General features: G+C 39.4%; 1 protein-coding gene across 1 annotated transcript in view; it reads right to left on the bottom strand.

Annotated features, from left to right (window-relative positions):
- The window catches only part of eys (EGF-like photoreceptor maintenance factor), a 122,658-nt gene that overhangs the window by 90,463 nt on the left and 15,886 nt on the right, over positions 1 to 16,309 (bottom strand). Inside the window, exons 8-17 of the mRNA XM_040177902.2 lie at positions 15,336 to 15,440; positions 12,975 to 13,114; positions 11,273 to 11,439; positions 10,865 to 11,118; positions 9,397 to 9,501; positions 6,233 to 6,355; positions 4,300 to 4,413; positions 2,287 to 2,409; positions 1,685 to 1,798; positions 772 to 1,005 (exon numbers count right to left, since the gene is read on the bottom strand). Coding sequence (XP_040033836.2) covers positions 772 to 1,005; positions 1,685 to 1,798; positions 2,287 to 2,409; positions 4,300 to 4,413; positions 6,233 to 6,355; positions 9,397 to 9,501; positions 10,865 to 11,118; positions 11,273 to 11,439; positions 12,975 to 13,114; positions 15,336 to 15,440 — 1,479 coding nt within the window. The remainder of the gene's footprint in view (positions 1 to 771; positions 1,006 to 1,684; positions 1,799 to 2,286; positions 2,410 to 4,299; positions 4,414 to 6,232; positions 6,356 to 9,396; positions 9,502 to 10,864; positions 11,119 to 11,272; positions 11,440 to 12,974; positions 13,115 to 15,335; positions 15,441 to 16,309) is intronic.

Raw genomic sequence — 16,309 nt, 5'->3', positions numbered from 1 at the left:
TTCCTCTGGATTCTGCAGAAAATAAGCTCTGGTAAAATGAAGTTAATTATACCAACAAGTTAGCAGCTTAGTTAGTAGTTCTTGCTTCCAAACATTGAGTGAACTTCACCAGGCCATGGTAATATATTGGAATATTTTTCTTTAGCTGGTGGTCTCCTGCACTTTTACGAGCAAAATTCTAGTCACCTGCAGTTTATATGGAATGATGTTATATTATGTGAAATGATTAGATGACATGTTGCACACTAATTAGAAAGGATTCACTATGTTAGGCAGTTGCTAAAAAAAGAAAACACTGTTAATGCTATGCTATTTATTTTCACATTTTGATAATAACTTCAATTGCTAAAATCCAGTAATTACCAGTAAATTATTTTAAACGGAATGATATGGTAACTTGTTAGACTTGGAATGAAATTGAATGCATTTTTCAACTGACAACAATTGAATTATTACCTTAGAAATACAATACTATGCATAACTATCAATTCATAACATAACTAACAATTTATTTGATTAAGAATGAGTATACGATTCGATCGTAAGAGGGAAAACACATATTCCATGCATCATCACCTCTTTGAAGTCTGCTCACAACCTGACCGGACGCACACATTTCACTGGCTGGTTTGTGTGGTTGCTTAAGGCAAAAGAGATCAGAGTCCCGCAGAGAAGGAAGGCACACAAACGAAAAGCATCAAACAGAGTAAGTGTGCTACATACATTCGTTGAGGAGCTACCTCCATTTGAGAGGAGCAGCGGTGAGCCTACCTGGTGAACAATCACACTTGAACCCTCCTGCTTGGTCCATGCATGCCGAACCATGTTGACACAGACCGTCAACACAGTGTTCTGTAAGTGTTTTGCAGTGCGGCCCAGAGTACCCAGGGTGACACACACATCTATAAGCATTTGCCAGCTCTTCACAGAAGAGAGTCCCCTCAGGGTTACAAGGATCTGACACACATGGGTTCACAGATGAGGGGCATTCATTGCCATGGTATCCTGTGAGAAGAGGGATCAAAGTAGTTATTGATGTGCAGAGCTACGTACGGTGTCCTCTACGCGTGGCAGACACCATGGATTGGGATTACACGTAAAGCTGTCATTGCCAGTGTGCTTCCTCTGCAGATTCACAAATTCTATCCAGCACGTCCCTGAAGGTTGTTTTTTTCCCCCACCAATTGTAACTAATTTGCTGATTTGCGCACACGCTTTCTAATGGGATTCACTTTTTTTTTGAGGGTGATATCAAAACAGTAATAAACAACACTAATAAATGTCCACGTGCATTAAGGGCTGTTTTTAAAAGAGACAGATTGATTAAATTAAATAAACCAAGAAGAGCACAAGACTGTGGTCAGGCTGATTATATAGCTTAGAGCTTTGCATGTTGCAATGCTATTGCAGGTTAGGTTGCTATTGCATGTCTGCTTTACTCAATGGAGTTACTGTGCTAAAGACAAAGCAATTTATTATTGTAATTTTCTTCTATTCTATTTTAATTTTTCTTAATTTAAAATTGATCTTACTAGGTTTACTCTAGTTTATCTAAGCTATGCCAAGTCCTTGTATGTGAAACCTACTTGTCAACGAAAGCGATTTCTGATTTATATAAGCTTGATTCATATATCAAAACTAAAATTGAGTTTAACAAAGAACTACCAATCAACTTGAGAAATACCTGGAGGGCAAACACATTGTATTCCCCCAGCTGAGTTGTAAGAGCAGGTTCCTCCATTTTTGCAGAACTCCACATCTGGTGCACACATGGAGACGGATATGGAGCAATTCTTACCTTCGAGGTGGATAAAGATTGTTAATTTATCCCTATAAAACATACACTTAAAAAAAAAAACAGCAGCACATAACAAATATAGTGACACACCTCGAAATCCTGCTCGAAAAATGAGTTTGACTACATTGAGTGACAAACATTAACGTAACCAACTGTCAGGTGTGTGGTTTTGGGAATGAAGCCAGCGACACTACAGTGTAACTGCTAGGCGCAAACAATGTAAAACATGATAAAGATGAAAAAATGCTGATAAACATGTGTTTGTAAGGTACAGATCAGCACTCTGTTCACCTGAGTCAGTAATACTGTATATGCAAGATTAACAGCACCTTTGATACATTTTGCCAACCCATATATCCTCTTTGGAAATTTTCTACAAACAAAAAGATATATGTATACCTAATCAGCTGCAGTCACACTGCAATTGATGAATGAGCTGCTACACTCATCAATCTCCTCTTCATCATGTGATGCTTCAGATAACTCACCAGCAAAGCCCGAAGGACAGATGCACTGATAGTCTGCAACCAGGTCAATACATGTGGAATTATTGGCACAGTATCCATGGACGCATTCATCATAGTTGATTTCACAGTTCAGCCCCCAAAACCCTGGAAGAAGAGAGAGGGAGAGAAATCTCATTGAACATCTGTAAATACAAGACATGAAGATACTAATTAGTATCAAATTGCACGCAAAAGCAATTTATTGCCATTTAATTGCAGGCGCGTCATGACTTTTCCATTCAAACTCATTACAGCGAAACAAGTCCATAATATGGAGCGTAGTTTATCTGAGAAAATAATCAATATATTGTCATATTGTTCGTGACATTATGTTTAATTGTTAGTAACATTGGAATATTTTATATCCAAAAAAAATAAATGGTTAAAGTCGAAAAGTAAAAGAAGGTGCTGCCAATTTCTGACATTTTAGTCCCTCATAAATATATTCCACCGCATGGTCACGCTACAAAATGACTATCATTAACACTGTCACACACCGCAGCTACACGAGGCCCATGACTAATGCTTGCCTATCAGCACCATCGGTGCAGGTCAAATTCTCATCATTTCTCAAACTGACCATGGAACCAATTTCCACCTCTCACCATGTCATAAAATTTGACAATTATCCTGACTTCATTAAAAATGCATAAATGGCTTCACCTGCAATCAAGGTTTAATCAGAAGTATGTCTCACAGGTAAGATGTCAACCGGACCGAAGAAATTATTGGAAAAATAGCTGAGATTTATTCCACCTTAGTCTAATGATGTGTGCAACAATTTGTCATGGAATGAGTTTATGTGATTGGAGAAAATGTAAACCGAGCATGTAACTGAACGCCATGAAACAATGAAAAAAAAATGTAATAAAATAGTTTTTATGAATACAGTATTCAATCAACATCAAAATGCGCCACAAAACGTTGAGTAGTATATTGCTTTAACAAATCAGTTTACTGATGAGTTTCTGCTCGCTTGGGTGCATCGTGCTAATCAGAAAAATCACCTCGAGTTTGTTGAGGACACACTTCTGTTGACTCTCAACCTTCTATGGCTCTAAAAGGTAAATAAATTAACAGATATTTGTTGTTGTTATATTGAGGGTGAAAAAAAGAGGAAGATTGAGGCGAAGAATCTTCTCCAGTTGTGGAAAAGTAGTTGAATCCTCAGGACATATTGCACTAAAGGGAGTCTGCAAAATGGTTCATAAGGAATGTAATGTGCAGGTGTCTCTAGTTCAATAATGCTGGATGTGGTCTCATGAAAGTTTTAAAGTAAGATTTTCCAGCAGGGAAGTCTAAGGAATGACTTAAGTTTGTTTGGGTTAGGAATTAGTTCAAAGAATGTACATTTCTATTGGAAGCGTTGATTGCTTATTGCAATCACAATGAGTGGGATTAGTTGGATACATGAACGGGTTCAATCATGTCTTTTTAATCTACATTTATTGACAGGAAAAACAAAATTGATCAGCTCACAACACAATCGAGATCGAATGATTGGTCCCCAACCACCGGGCCGTGGGCCGCTTGGTACCGGGCCGCACCACAGAAAGCTTTTTTTTTTTTTTTTTCTGAAAAATGTTTTATTTTGAAAATTGACCGGATTTTCTCCTAATTATGTGCGCTTGTCCCTCTGACATACTCCCCATGCGTTACCAGGCGTTTTTCTTGTCCTTTTACAGTTTCGCCGACCAGCGAACACAGAGCGCACTACTACCACGCCCCCCCCCCCCCCAACCCCCGTAACGACTACTACAGCACCACCCCCCACCCCCGTCGGACCTTCTCGACCGGTCCGCAATATATTGTCTGACATGAAAACGGTCCGTGAGAAAGAAAGAAAAGGTTGGGGACCACTGATTTAAAGCATTTTTCCAAGTGAGCATCACTCCACAACTGTACCTGCTTGGTTGCACACCATAAAGGTCCAACATAGACACATAATCGTGTGTTGTCTAAACTATTTGCGGATCAAATTGCGTTGCGACTTACCCTCTGAGCAGAAGCACTGATACAGGTCATCACCGTCCACACAAATACCACCGTTCTGGCAGGGCTTTGATTCACACTCATTGAGATTTACTTCACAGAATGACCCTTGAAACCCTGCAGTATATGTAAAAAAAGAAAAAATGTAAAGTTATCGGAATCCTTTTTAGCCTGGTTTAATCCCACTGCCAATTAGGATCGGCAAGACTTTGTTTTCACAAACAAAAGCTGGAATTCAAAGCTTGTATTGATTCAAAAAGCTTGCTGGGCACATGCCGACTCAGCTCACTGGATCATTTAATCATGTTTAATAAGTGCCAGTCACTGCCCTTCTGATTCATTGCATTAAACAAGCCAAATCCAGTGATTTTAAAGATCAAAGTCAATCTATACACAAGAGGAACCACATGAAACAATGAAAAATGCATCAGTGCACACGTGTAAACAAGCTCCCCCCCACACACACACACGTGTGTCAGTTTTTAAGGCGCATTATTGCTGATGCTATACAGTCCGTTAGTGGGTTAACCTGTGGACATTTAGAAAAAACGAATAGAAATTAAATAAATGCGTTTTCCCCCTCACAAACAACACTGTAGGGTGATATAAAAACAACAACAATCAGACAAATACAGCTTCAATGCAAAAACCTGGTGTCACAAAAAACGCCTCATGCAGTTACTTGATGAAACGGCCTTCAGATGTCAAAAATACGTTTTGCACTAAAAGGCTGTTCCTTTGAATTATTGCTTATGCCAAAAAAATGTGCTTTTAGTTGCACATTTTTATATATATACATACATATATACATATATACATATATATAAGCGCTGCAGAAACTGCTCTTCAAGAGATTCTAATATCTCTAACATTTTCCCAGCGACATAAGAACAAGCATCAGTGTTTTACACAAACGCTAAATTCACCTTTCTGAGTTTATCAAACATTCTCAGTTTATGAAAAGTTCAAAAAGTTGTTCAAAATTAATAGTGAGGGAGGGTATGAGTAACATGCTTAGTGACAAATTAGCTTTGCATCATTAGACAATATGGATGCAAAGACTGCCGACTTGAAACATCCACACATGACAGCATCTCGCAGCGTGCCCTTGAGAAGAGCGGCCCGCCGCAGGTTGCTTTCATTTACATAAGAAATCATTCACAATCCTTCACTTTGACATCTTCCGAGCATAAGTGCAACAGGAGTAATGAAGTTAGGGTTATTGATTGGGTTACATGAACTCCTATGTAATAGCCATTCATTTGAAAGGAGATAGCGGAGGCAGTGTGGAGTCGACGGAATTATGATTGGTTTGACGGGCAAAGAAAAAGTCATTTCAAGTACCGTAACTGTATCCAGAAATAATGTACAGGATTTCTGGTCTGCGCACGCACGCACGCACGCACGCGCGCGCACACGCACACACACACACACACACACACACACACACTGTACTGCCACCCTGTCACGTATAGATGCCCCTAACTTGTAACGCGTTTACCCCACAGAAGCTTCTCAGTGTCCAACCTCTTCCTCTTACTGCTGTGTTATCCAGCTACAGCTGTGATGACACGGTCGCCCACGTGGGGCGGAACAACAGGGTCTTGAATGACAGAGGACACAACCGTTGTTCCCTGCAGGAGCTAGGAAACTAATCTGCCTGTGGTTGTTATACGGTTATCTGGGTGTAAAAACTATTTTTGGGACTACTTTCTTAAAGCACGGCTTCGTAAAAGAACCAGAGAAGGACTCTGACGGAGATCTGATGAAACAGAAAAGAAATCTACTTAATGATCGATAGACGGCCAAGAAAACACTACCAGAATCTGGAATATTCTCTGTACAGGAACGTATTTCTTTCACCAAATCGACCTTGAAACCTGAGGAAGTGTTAATATGGCTGCGTGACGAATATAACACCTGTTAAAGGTCTCACCTCTTTCACACGTGCAAAGGACATTCTGTCCATCCTTGGTCTCAGAGCACATTAACGTATGTTCACTGCACAATCCAAATGAGCAAAGGTCAATATCCACCGAGCAATCTTTCCCCTTGAACCCTGCAACGACAATCGAGTTAACCGGTTAGTAAGTTCTGAATCAGATAAAAAAACAGTAACACACAATATGCAACACGTATATTTGCGGCTGTAGGTTTTATTTAGGATAGATATCTATTCTGTAGGGCATTAATGGGGGTATTGATTGTTCCCCTTCCCCACAATCTACCTGCTACGCACTATGCTAATTGAGTGAATCATTGACAGAGACCCACCCAAGAAAACTGATCTATATTACATTTATCTGCCCCACCAAATGCTTGTCTGCATGCCACTGATAGATGCCCATGTCAATATCTATTGTTGTAAATAAAGCATGGACTGATGGTGTGACTGATACTCATTACACGTGTTTGTACAAACATAGATGACTCAAAGGGAGAATCCTAAAATAGATATCACACGGCTAAACGCATGCAAATTATATAAAAGGAGAAAAAGCAAGTGCATTTAATTATTGCATTATCATCACATACTATTATGATGTTGACAAAACATTGAGATTTACTTTGAGTCGCAGATTATGAAAAAATATGAAAAATCGCTCAGTCACTCACCGGCAAAGGAGTAAAATATTAGTAATATTAATTTTAACACATTTTTACCAAGACTAAAGCAACAGAAGATAAAAGCCCAGTAGCTAAAATAGATTATGTACTTCCCGTTACACTTTTTACATGATAACCTGCTCCCAAAGAGGAGTACTTCACATCAACACATCTATCTGGCTGTTTGACGACCTTCCAACTACCCTTTTCTCATCATATCATGTATTGCCCTGACTAGTTAATGGACAGCTATTGCCTCCAACAGAGTGTTGAGAAGTGTTTAATAACCAATTGTGCCTGCAATTCACTCGGAGGTTAATGTTGCGTGAAGGAATGTCACATTTACACAGTCACCATCTCCAAATGGGACTTCCTATTCTATCCGACAGCTACGAGCGGCTCAGCCGAATTATGCTTTTGGAAACAAAAAAGGCAGAAAAGGGATCTCAATGTTTTTCACTTTATCCCGAAATGTGCTATAGTAACAAGACATCCAATGATGTATAGTTAATACGTCACAGTACCACACTAAAGCAGAGTCCTTATGTACCCACGTTCAGCGGTTAATGATAATAGCCGCGGGCGGTGACTACTCCCTGGCAGCACCTTTTGTCATCTCTCATCGCCAACGTTCTGGTTTCTTCCCCGGGCTTAAGAAAGAGAATGTTCTTGGATAGAAATCACCAAATTCACTCGCTACGTTGAGGTAAATTTAGTAAATAACATGAAACAGATTATGTATGGATATGAAACCTGGATTTAGTGCAGTTCATTCCACCCAGAGCTTATATAGGAATAGTTTCTGGCTTTCTTTGTTTGGTCTTTGTATTCTTTAGCAGGAAATATTACTATTACTATTATTATTATTTAAGATTTTTCATAGCTTCAAGGCCACATTTTTACTGGGTCTCTCAGTCTCATCTTTAAAACCAGCCAAAACCACAACTGCAGAGATAAATTTCTTGCATATTTTGGACAAAAACTGTTGAATGTACTCAACAGTTTTGACCAGATTTGGATGAAAAACATAATGAGTCATTCTTGCAGGAATTGGCCACTGTATGACACACCAGCAACATTCTAAATTAAAACGGTTCTCACTTCATGGTTATGAGTCAGACTCATCAACAGTAATTTGACATTTCCGCCAAAAAAACATGGCAATCTAAGTAGCATGCTTTGATCAATGCATGTTTTGATGAAGATCCAGAGAAGATATTTGCATTTCTTAAATGTATCCATTTTAGATCATTTTTCAACCTAGGCCAAAGTATTGCCGCGAGCATCGGTGATGGGAACAATTAAAACAAATTCTATAACAATTATACATCACCTGGACAACACAGAAATACTGCACTGCAGCTGCAGACATAAAACGCTGGAAGAATTGGTCCGACCAAAGGACTGTAAAATAATCTGATTTGTAGGTAAAGAGCACAAAGGGAACCCGACAGACCATCTATCTAATTGACTTTTAGAAGAGATAAAGTGATCAGTAACACCTGTCTATAAATCTTTCAATGAAGTCAAAACAGTAATGGAGGCCTTACTGACACATTGGTGTTCTGTTTTTGCCCAAATCAAATTGGAGCAAAAGACAGAGAAATAATATGAGAAAATTATTTACAGTAATGCATTTCCTCTTTCCATAATGTCATGAAAAACACATCATGTAACATGATGATCTTGAAACACGTGCAGCAACGGTTTTAATGACTTCACCCACATTTTAATTTATTTAATGTGCAGTTAAATAGAGTCTCTGAGATAAGGGAAAGGCACAAAGAACTAACAACATGTCAAATAAAAGCAAAAAATATGGTGATATTGTTTCACTATATTACATTCAAACCACTTAAGTAAAAAAAAATACAAATGAAAAATACCCAGCACAAACCATTCAGTTGTTTTGCATTGATGGAATAAATATATAGAAAATAAGAGCAAAATGTTTCCATTGCCCAGAGCCAGAGTGTATTCTGGGTTTGATCCACACTTTTTTGTGGATTTGTGGAATTATTTGTCTGTAAATCTTGTTCTGCGGATTGTGGCTGTTTACTAGTGAATTTGACATTGGACTGTGACATTCTGACTTGTGCAATCAAGGAGTGATTAAGTATTATATTACCAGAGCGCATAGTAAAAATCAGCAGCACAGCGAGGAATGCAACGCATCCCTCATACATTCTGATTGTAGCTCTGTGTTATAACATGTCTGACAAATAAAAACATGCAATGAGCAGTGTAACTTGATTAAAGGACAATTGTTAAAACCAAACCGGTTTGATTAGTTTGGTCATGTTCAAATCCATTAGTGCTCAGAAATATAGAAAAAAAAAAAAAGTATTTTATATCAGCTATATTGGTTGGTTTATAGCATAAATGCGTGAGAAGTAAACATGCCACTTATTAATATGGTACAGTGTACAGATAAAGTTACGCTTTTATATTTTTGCAAACATGCTCTATAATACATAAGTGGTTGGTACTTACCAAGAGGACAGTGACAAACGTAGTCATTTATCAGATCCATGCACAGGCCTTTATTTAGACATGGCTGCGACCAGCAATCATTTACATTCTCCGAGCAGGTCCTTCCTGCAGGTTAAGAAGAAAAACAAATAAATTGTACTTAATGTCACAGCAGCTCAAAAATCTGGTTTTACAACAGTTGTTGCTGTGGACACTTCATGTTTATTAAAAAGGTGTGAAAACCCTGTTCACAATAATACTACACACATTCAGTATACATTCATGAATATTTCCCCCGACGCTGAGCGGCACCTGGTTCATTGGTAACAGGGTTTGACTTCCCGAGTCAGCTGATTACGTCCGATTCTAACTGGCTGTGCATGTCGCAGCCTGTCTGTATGCAGAAATGGTGTAGCCTCAATTTTTATTATCCTCTGGGCAAAAGTTAGACAAAGAATTGATTCCAGATTTTACCGACACATTTAGTGGTCCAGCAGGCCTGCCCTCTGGCAATATTTCAGACCTCTTATTTCTCTATGAAGCAGAGCTCACACAGAATAAACAGCCGACACCCTCAGGCACTGCTGTCCACACCAAAGGTAATTGCACTTTTGCCATCAGGGCCCCATACACTGGCAACTGCTCTGTTAATCACGTACTAGAAGATACTCGCAGAATAGTTGTTACTGCTGACCAAATATATTGTACAACACACACTTACTTTGACTATGATGCCAAGCCAGATAGTAATGTCAGTCAATTACTTCAATGCGTACACATCACTGCTGTTCAATTTTGACATTTTTAACACATATGGACAAAATTGGTAACAGTCACAGTAGTATCACAATTATGCCAAATGCCAAATGTTGTAAATATGCATTATCTAACTCACAATATTGAATATGCCAGTTTAAAAATAAACATGCCAATTTAAATATAAAAAGTGGCATTTTATAAACTGTGATGAATGAATGCACACTGTCAAGCTACATATTTCCACATGTGGTTTCATTCTAAATAACTTCAGTTATGAGGATCTTATTTCTTCTAGTTAGTCCAATGAAAAGGGGCAAATATATTATTTTCATATCACTATAAATATCATTCAAATGTGTAATGATTTACAAAAAAAGAGATTACTTTGCCAATTCAAGCAAAACGCATTTTGACAATTAAGAAACTTATAACTCTTTCTAGTATATATCTTGATTTCAAATCATTCTATGTCTGGTAATTGGAATTTCCCATCTACGCGCATAACATACAGAGAACCGTAGTTGCATATTTGCCATTACCACTGAAACATTGCAAATTTCAAAGACAAAACTACCTAAAATGATCAATAAAAGCAAGAATATTCTGATGAACTTACGGAGTAAATGCTGTATAAATCAAACATTAACCCTACCCTAAAACCTGAAATTCCTGTTGGTGGCCATGCTAATGGCAGCAAATAGGCTCCCACTGGCATCAGATGGTCACATACCCTCAAACCCCGTGGGACAGCGGCACCGATAATCACTGATTAGGTCCACACAGGTGGCGCCGCTTGCACAGGGGAAGCTGTTGCACTCATTTGTTTCCAGTTCACAGAGCGACCCTTCAAACCCTGGGAAGCAGCGACAGGTGAAGTTATACTGCTGGTCCAGGCAAACACCACGTTCAGAGCAGCGATGGCCAACACAGTAATCAATGTCCTCTTCGCAGTAGACGCCGGTGTATCCTCTGGGACAAAGGCACCTAACAACAGATGAGAGAATTTCTTAACACGGAATGGAGGTGGAAGAACTCCTTCCACCCTGAAGGAAGAGAACAGTAAATGTCACCGCTTTTACAATCATTGACATTCTGGCGCCTGGACGGCCTGAAGACAATCAGAGATTTGAGAGCTCACCTGTAACCATCAATCTCATCCACACAAGTGGCTCCGTTTCGACACCAATGTTGAACACAATCATTGACATTTGTGCGGCAGTTCTGACCAGACCAACCAGGTGTGCAGATGCAAGTATAGCTACTGGCGTTGTTCAACAAACAGCGTCCGCCGTTGGCGCACGGCTGCTGAAAAAAAAAAAAAAAAGACAGAGCCGTTAGTCCGCCTCATCGGCATCTTGTATGGTAATATTTTTGATTGGGCTGTGCCCATTCTGCATGACAAATATACCCGTTATTTTACAATGCACCTCAAAAACATTTATTGCGCCAAGCTGCCTGAAGATGAGCTTCATTCCAGCGACATGGCGTTCTCATGAATACTCATCTATTCTTTTATACTGGATTCACTCAGTATTCCACGTAGCATCTACGTCCCGTCTAAAAATGATCAATGATCAGTAAGTGCTAAACCTCCCAAGACTTCTCTGCTAGCTTGTACATGTGCGTTCTGCATTCTGCATGCAGTAGAGGTGAAACAAAGGGGCCGAGGAAGAGCTGGCTGCTGGGAAGGTGTATATTGCAGACATCATGTAATTTCTGTAGGACGGCCAACACAGAGGCTTTCTCCTCAGTGAGTGATCTTCTCCATCTGTCATTTTAAGAAGCCCCGCTGTTTTTCAAAGCCTTTTCATTTATTTTACTTTTAGAAAAGAGGGCCGATCCATCTCTACTTAAAAAGGACCCCCACATTCAAAAAATAAAAACATTACAAATCTTCAATGCCACTCATCCATGTCAGGAGGCCGATGCATTTTTAGTCCTGTAAGTGTGTCCCCCTTATGCTTGCCAATAGCAAAATCCCTGAAAAACAATCACACAATTCCAGCTTTGTCTTCTTTAACCATGACTGCTTAAAAGCAGAGCAGATGTGCCGTTTTAACTATTTAAATATGAAGCTGACTGAATATAAATAGTGCAACGCGTATCGTTATTGTATTTAGTCAGTCAGGTCATAGGTCAAAATGCGTTACTTACACAAAATGTGGTTATTGGTTGTGTTTAATCCTTCTCAACTAAACCAACATATTGTACAGCTTCAGCACCAACTGTTTGCTCCGTTTAGGGATTATTGCATTTACTGTCGATCTTCCTGTGGGATTTACGCTTATTTCTATCCCTGTTTATAACAAAGGATTATACCACATTTCATCAATATGATAGTGAATTATTATTTGATGCCTCCTCACTTATGTCCTGGAGACAGTGAAATGAAGATTTCTATAAACGCCTGTGGATATTTCCTTGCTTATCATATTAGTTTGAACACACCATGACTTGTAATGTAATTGTAGTCGGATTCATTTCTTATGCCAAAGTCTCACCGTGGTCTTGGAAAGGCCAACCAACTAGATATCAATGTGATTGCACTGCTGAGTTCAATGTTAGTTCTGTGGTCTTACGGGACAAGACTGATTAGACGATGTGCTGGAACCTTTTTAAAATAAAAAAGGTGGAGAAGATCACACAAAATCCTCATTAATTTGTTTGTTATGTTTCTTGTTCTGATCATTTTGCTGTCCTGTTGAAATGGAAATATGGAAATGGCTTCAAGAGAAATAATCAAAAGATTAGGATCTCTTTAAAAACATACAGAACTTAAAAGGACTACATTACAGAACTGCAGAGGAGGAGAAACAGTCCATTTCGATGTTTTTACCCACTTGAAGTGCTTGCGGGCAGGGTGCACGGCAGGTGTATTCAAGGCCATCTGGCAGATCCAAACACTGAGTGTTTGATGGACATGTATTGTCGGGTAGAGCACAAGCATCGATGTCAACTTCACAATTCTTTCCCAGAAAACCTGAAAGAGATGATTTGAATGAATGAATTACCCTTAATACTGAATGGGATCACTTGCAAACCCTTCTCTAGTTACTGTCTGTGTACCGGGGAACAAAAGGTCGGCTCTTCTAAGTATCTAATAGACAGGGCCAGAATTGGCAGTGGGTCCTTGTATTTCACTTGTGTCAGCCTGAATCAAAGTCTCAATTTGAGTTTCATTATTTAAACGTTTGCGTTGTGCTTGTTCCTCTCATTTTTCCCGTAATCCCTCTCTCTGAAAGGGGGTGAGTGGCAAACGGACAGTCTGCTGAGGACCACCACTGTGTCCCTAAAAGACTGCGGTCTGGAAAACCTCCCGACTAATTGTCGGGAGATTGTTGGCACTTCAAAACATAACCGGATGAAGTTCAGAGCAAAGTCAAAATGTCATTATCAATAGTAAAATGGACTATGAACCAACATAACAGAGTTCTGCAAGCTTTAGGAGAGCCTGAACTATGCGTCTGTAGACTTTACCCATGCGCTGTAAAGCAAATATTAAGTATCAAGTTGGGAATACATTCTTCTGGAGACGGGAAAGAAGAAAGTCTCCTAAAACTAACAATTCTACCCGTGTCTTAAGACTTTGCTTGGTACAGTGTCCACACTCTTTTCTTACATTTCACCATGAGAAGATGCAGCAGATGAGGCATACGAGTGGAAGAGGCTTAGGTTTACCGAGATAACAGATGGGATTTAGCAGCAAGGCTGGAAAGCCAGTGTGTGCCCAGTGGAATCTTGTTACCATAGATCAGTGGCCACATCTAGTACCAGTTTACTTAGAGAGTTAGGGATTCATGATTGGGAATTACAAAGGCAGCTCCAGAGGCAGCTGGATAGAGCAACCGATGCCTCTGCCTTAAAAAAAGAAAAGGAAAAAAAAGGCGCCAGCTTCTGTGCAAAGTATGGAAATCCATCTTGTGTTTAAAATTAGGAGCTACAGCAAATATCTATGTCAGACATCACTTTCTACCTAAACTGCACTTGTCTTGGGCTGTAGATATTAATAATCTAGTTCAACTTGATATTTGTGATGGGAGGTTCCTACTTGATAACCCAAATAACAGCTGTCAGCATATCTCTACATTCCTCCTACAACGCAGGCAGAGGGGATTAAAAAAAAAAAAAAAAAAAAAAAACACTTCAGTTCTATAAAGTCTAAATTAAAAAGCGGTTTTCATGCTTTTAAATTGCCAATGAACATATACTATAACCAAAGGCTTTGTGAATATTTTAGGTCAACTAAGTTGAGTCATATTTGTTTATAAAAGTATGATTAAAGATTTTTTTACATAGGGTTTCTGTGATATCATTGCACTATTCATTGATACGTTTGAAGAAAAGCGGCATAGGAAACGGATGAATGAATAACTCCAAGATATCATTCACCACCTTTTCAACCGCAGAGAGTTGTAACAGACACTTCGAGGGATGACCCAATTCATCAGCTGACAAAAATACCACACCGCTGCTGAATGTCACCTTAAATCAGGACTCAGGTGGGCCTCGCTTGAGCAGCTGATGAGGCGGACAAACTCATGTGCCATTAACACTGGCGTTGTCCTTCAATGTTTAATCGAACCAGAGTGAACAAACAGAATGTTTCATTACCATCAAAGTCATATTTCCCTGAAGAGCCAAGAAAACATTTGCAGGGAACAAGGTCTAAAAATAACTGCGGCTAATTCCTGGTAGAAAAATGTCATCTGGCCACGAAGACGTTGTACCCACAGTGTCGTTGGACTGTATGTGCAGTGAACTGTTCCAGTAAGCCGGGCGATAACAATATCCGGTGTCTTTTTTGGGATGTAGTGACACAATTTAATTACAAAAACAAATAATTAGATTACGTCAACCGTCTCCCTCATTTTAAATCCTGGGGAACACGTTTCTGCTCTTCATTGCATTCAGGTCTGACTGGGGTTTTGCACCCCTTAAAACTGGCATTGGCCTCAAGCACATGCAAGCATTGCTGCATGGATAATTGCAATCAAAAGCTGAAAATTTTTGGGGCTGTGTTTGTGCTTCAATATCATCAGCTTTTGTGAATTTGACCTTCAGTTAAAAATACGGCACAGTTCAAGGTTAAAATCGCCCAGGAAACATTCACTGCATAATAGCTAACAAGTCAACCACACAACCTACTACCACAAGGATTCCACTTAAATGTCTGCTCTAGTTTTGACAATAGCCCAACATACCTGCAAGACATTGGCATTCATAATGTCCTGGCAAGTCATGGCATGTGCCATTGTGCTGACAGGGACTGGAGTTACACTCGTTGATGTCAGTCACACAGTTTCTTCCTGAAAAAAAAAGGAAACTTATTTTGTTTTTTGCATTACATTTGTTGCATTACAAACTTCACACGGTGCTCGTCATGAGTGATACCATATAAGTGTACTGTACTGTGAATCAGAAGATCGCAATCACATTACTCACTTGCCGCATCTGAGCAAAAGGATAGCCTGCCTAACCAGAAGTGTATTCTCTCATCCCCCCCATTTGCTTTTCCAACATGAACCCTGCAACACTTTCCTAAAGGACTGAGTTAGCTTAGCATAAGACTGGAAGCTAGGGGAAACAGTTAGCAGGGCTCCTCCACAAAATCTGCCTACCAACAACTGGGAATTTATTAATTTACTAATTAAGATGCATTTCATTTGTTTAATTTGTGCAAGTGTAAAAGCAAACAAAGACAACCTGGAGTCTTGCCATCACTGTGATGTTCTCAATCTCTGCACATAGCCAACTGTCTTCCACTGCTTCCAATTGTCATGCTAAACTACGCTAATTGTCTGCAGGAAGTATTTTTATGTTTAGCATACAGATATATTAGAATGGTGTCATCTTCACTAAATAGCTTTTTTATTTAGAAAATGAAGAGCCTTCTATCGACCCACGCGTCCCTTTAGGAGTCGTCTCCTACCCTTCGAGCATTTTATCTCCTGAAACAATTATTGGACCGCAGACATTCCTATAATAAGATGCAATAGGATTCAGGTGGTGAGCCCCTAGAATCACAAAGAGAGATGTGCATGGAAAGCCTCCCTTTCTTCTTAAGAAAATAGACACTTAATAACGAGCTTTGAAGAGGAGCAGAAGTGATGGAGGATGCAGGTGGCTCGACATGCAATTTGTTTGGCGCTCAGCTACCTGAGCAGCTACGACCTCA

This window comes from Gasterosteus aculeatus, chromosome 6 (assembly GCF_964276395.1).
Source record: "Gasterosteus aculeatus chromosome 6, fGasAcu3.hap1.1, whole genome shotgun sequence".
Classification (NCBI taxonomy): domain Eukaryota; kingdom Metazoa; phylum Chordata; class Actinopteri; order Perciformes; family Gasterosteidae; genus Gasterosteus; species Gasterosteus aculeatus.
Note: the sequence above shows the minus strand (reverse complement) of the source record. Positions and strands in the feature narration are given on the sequence as shown.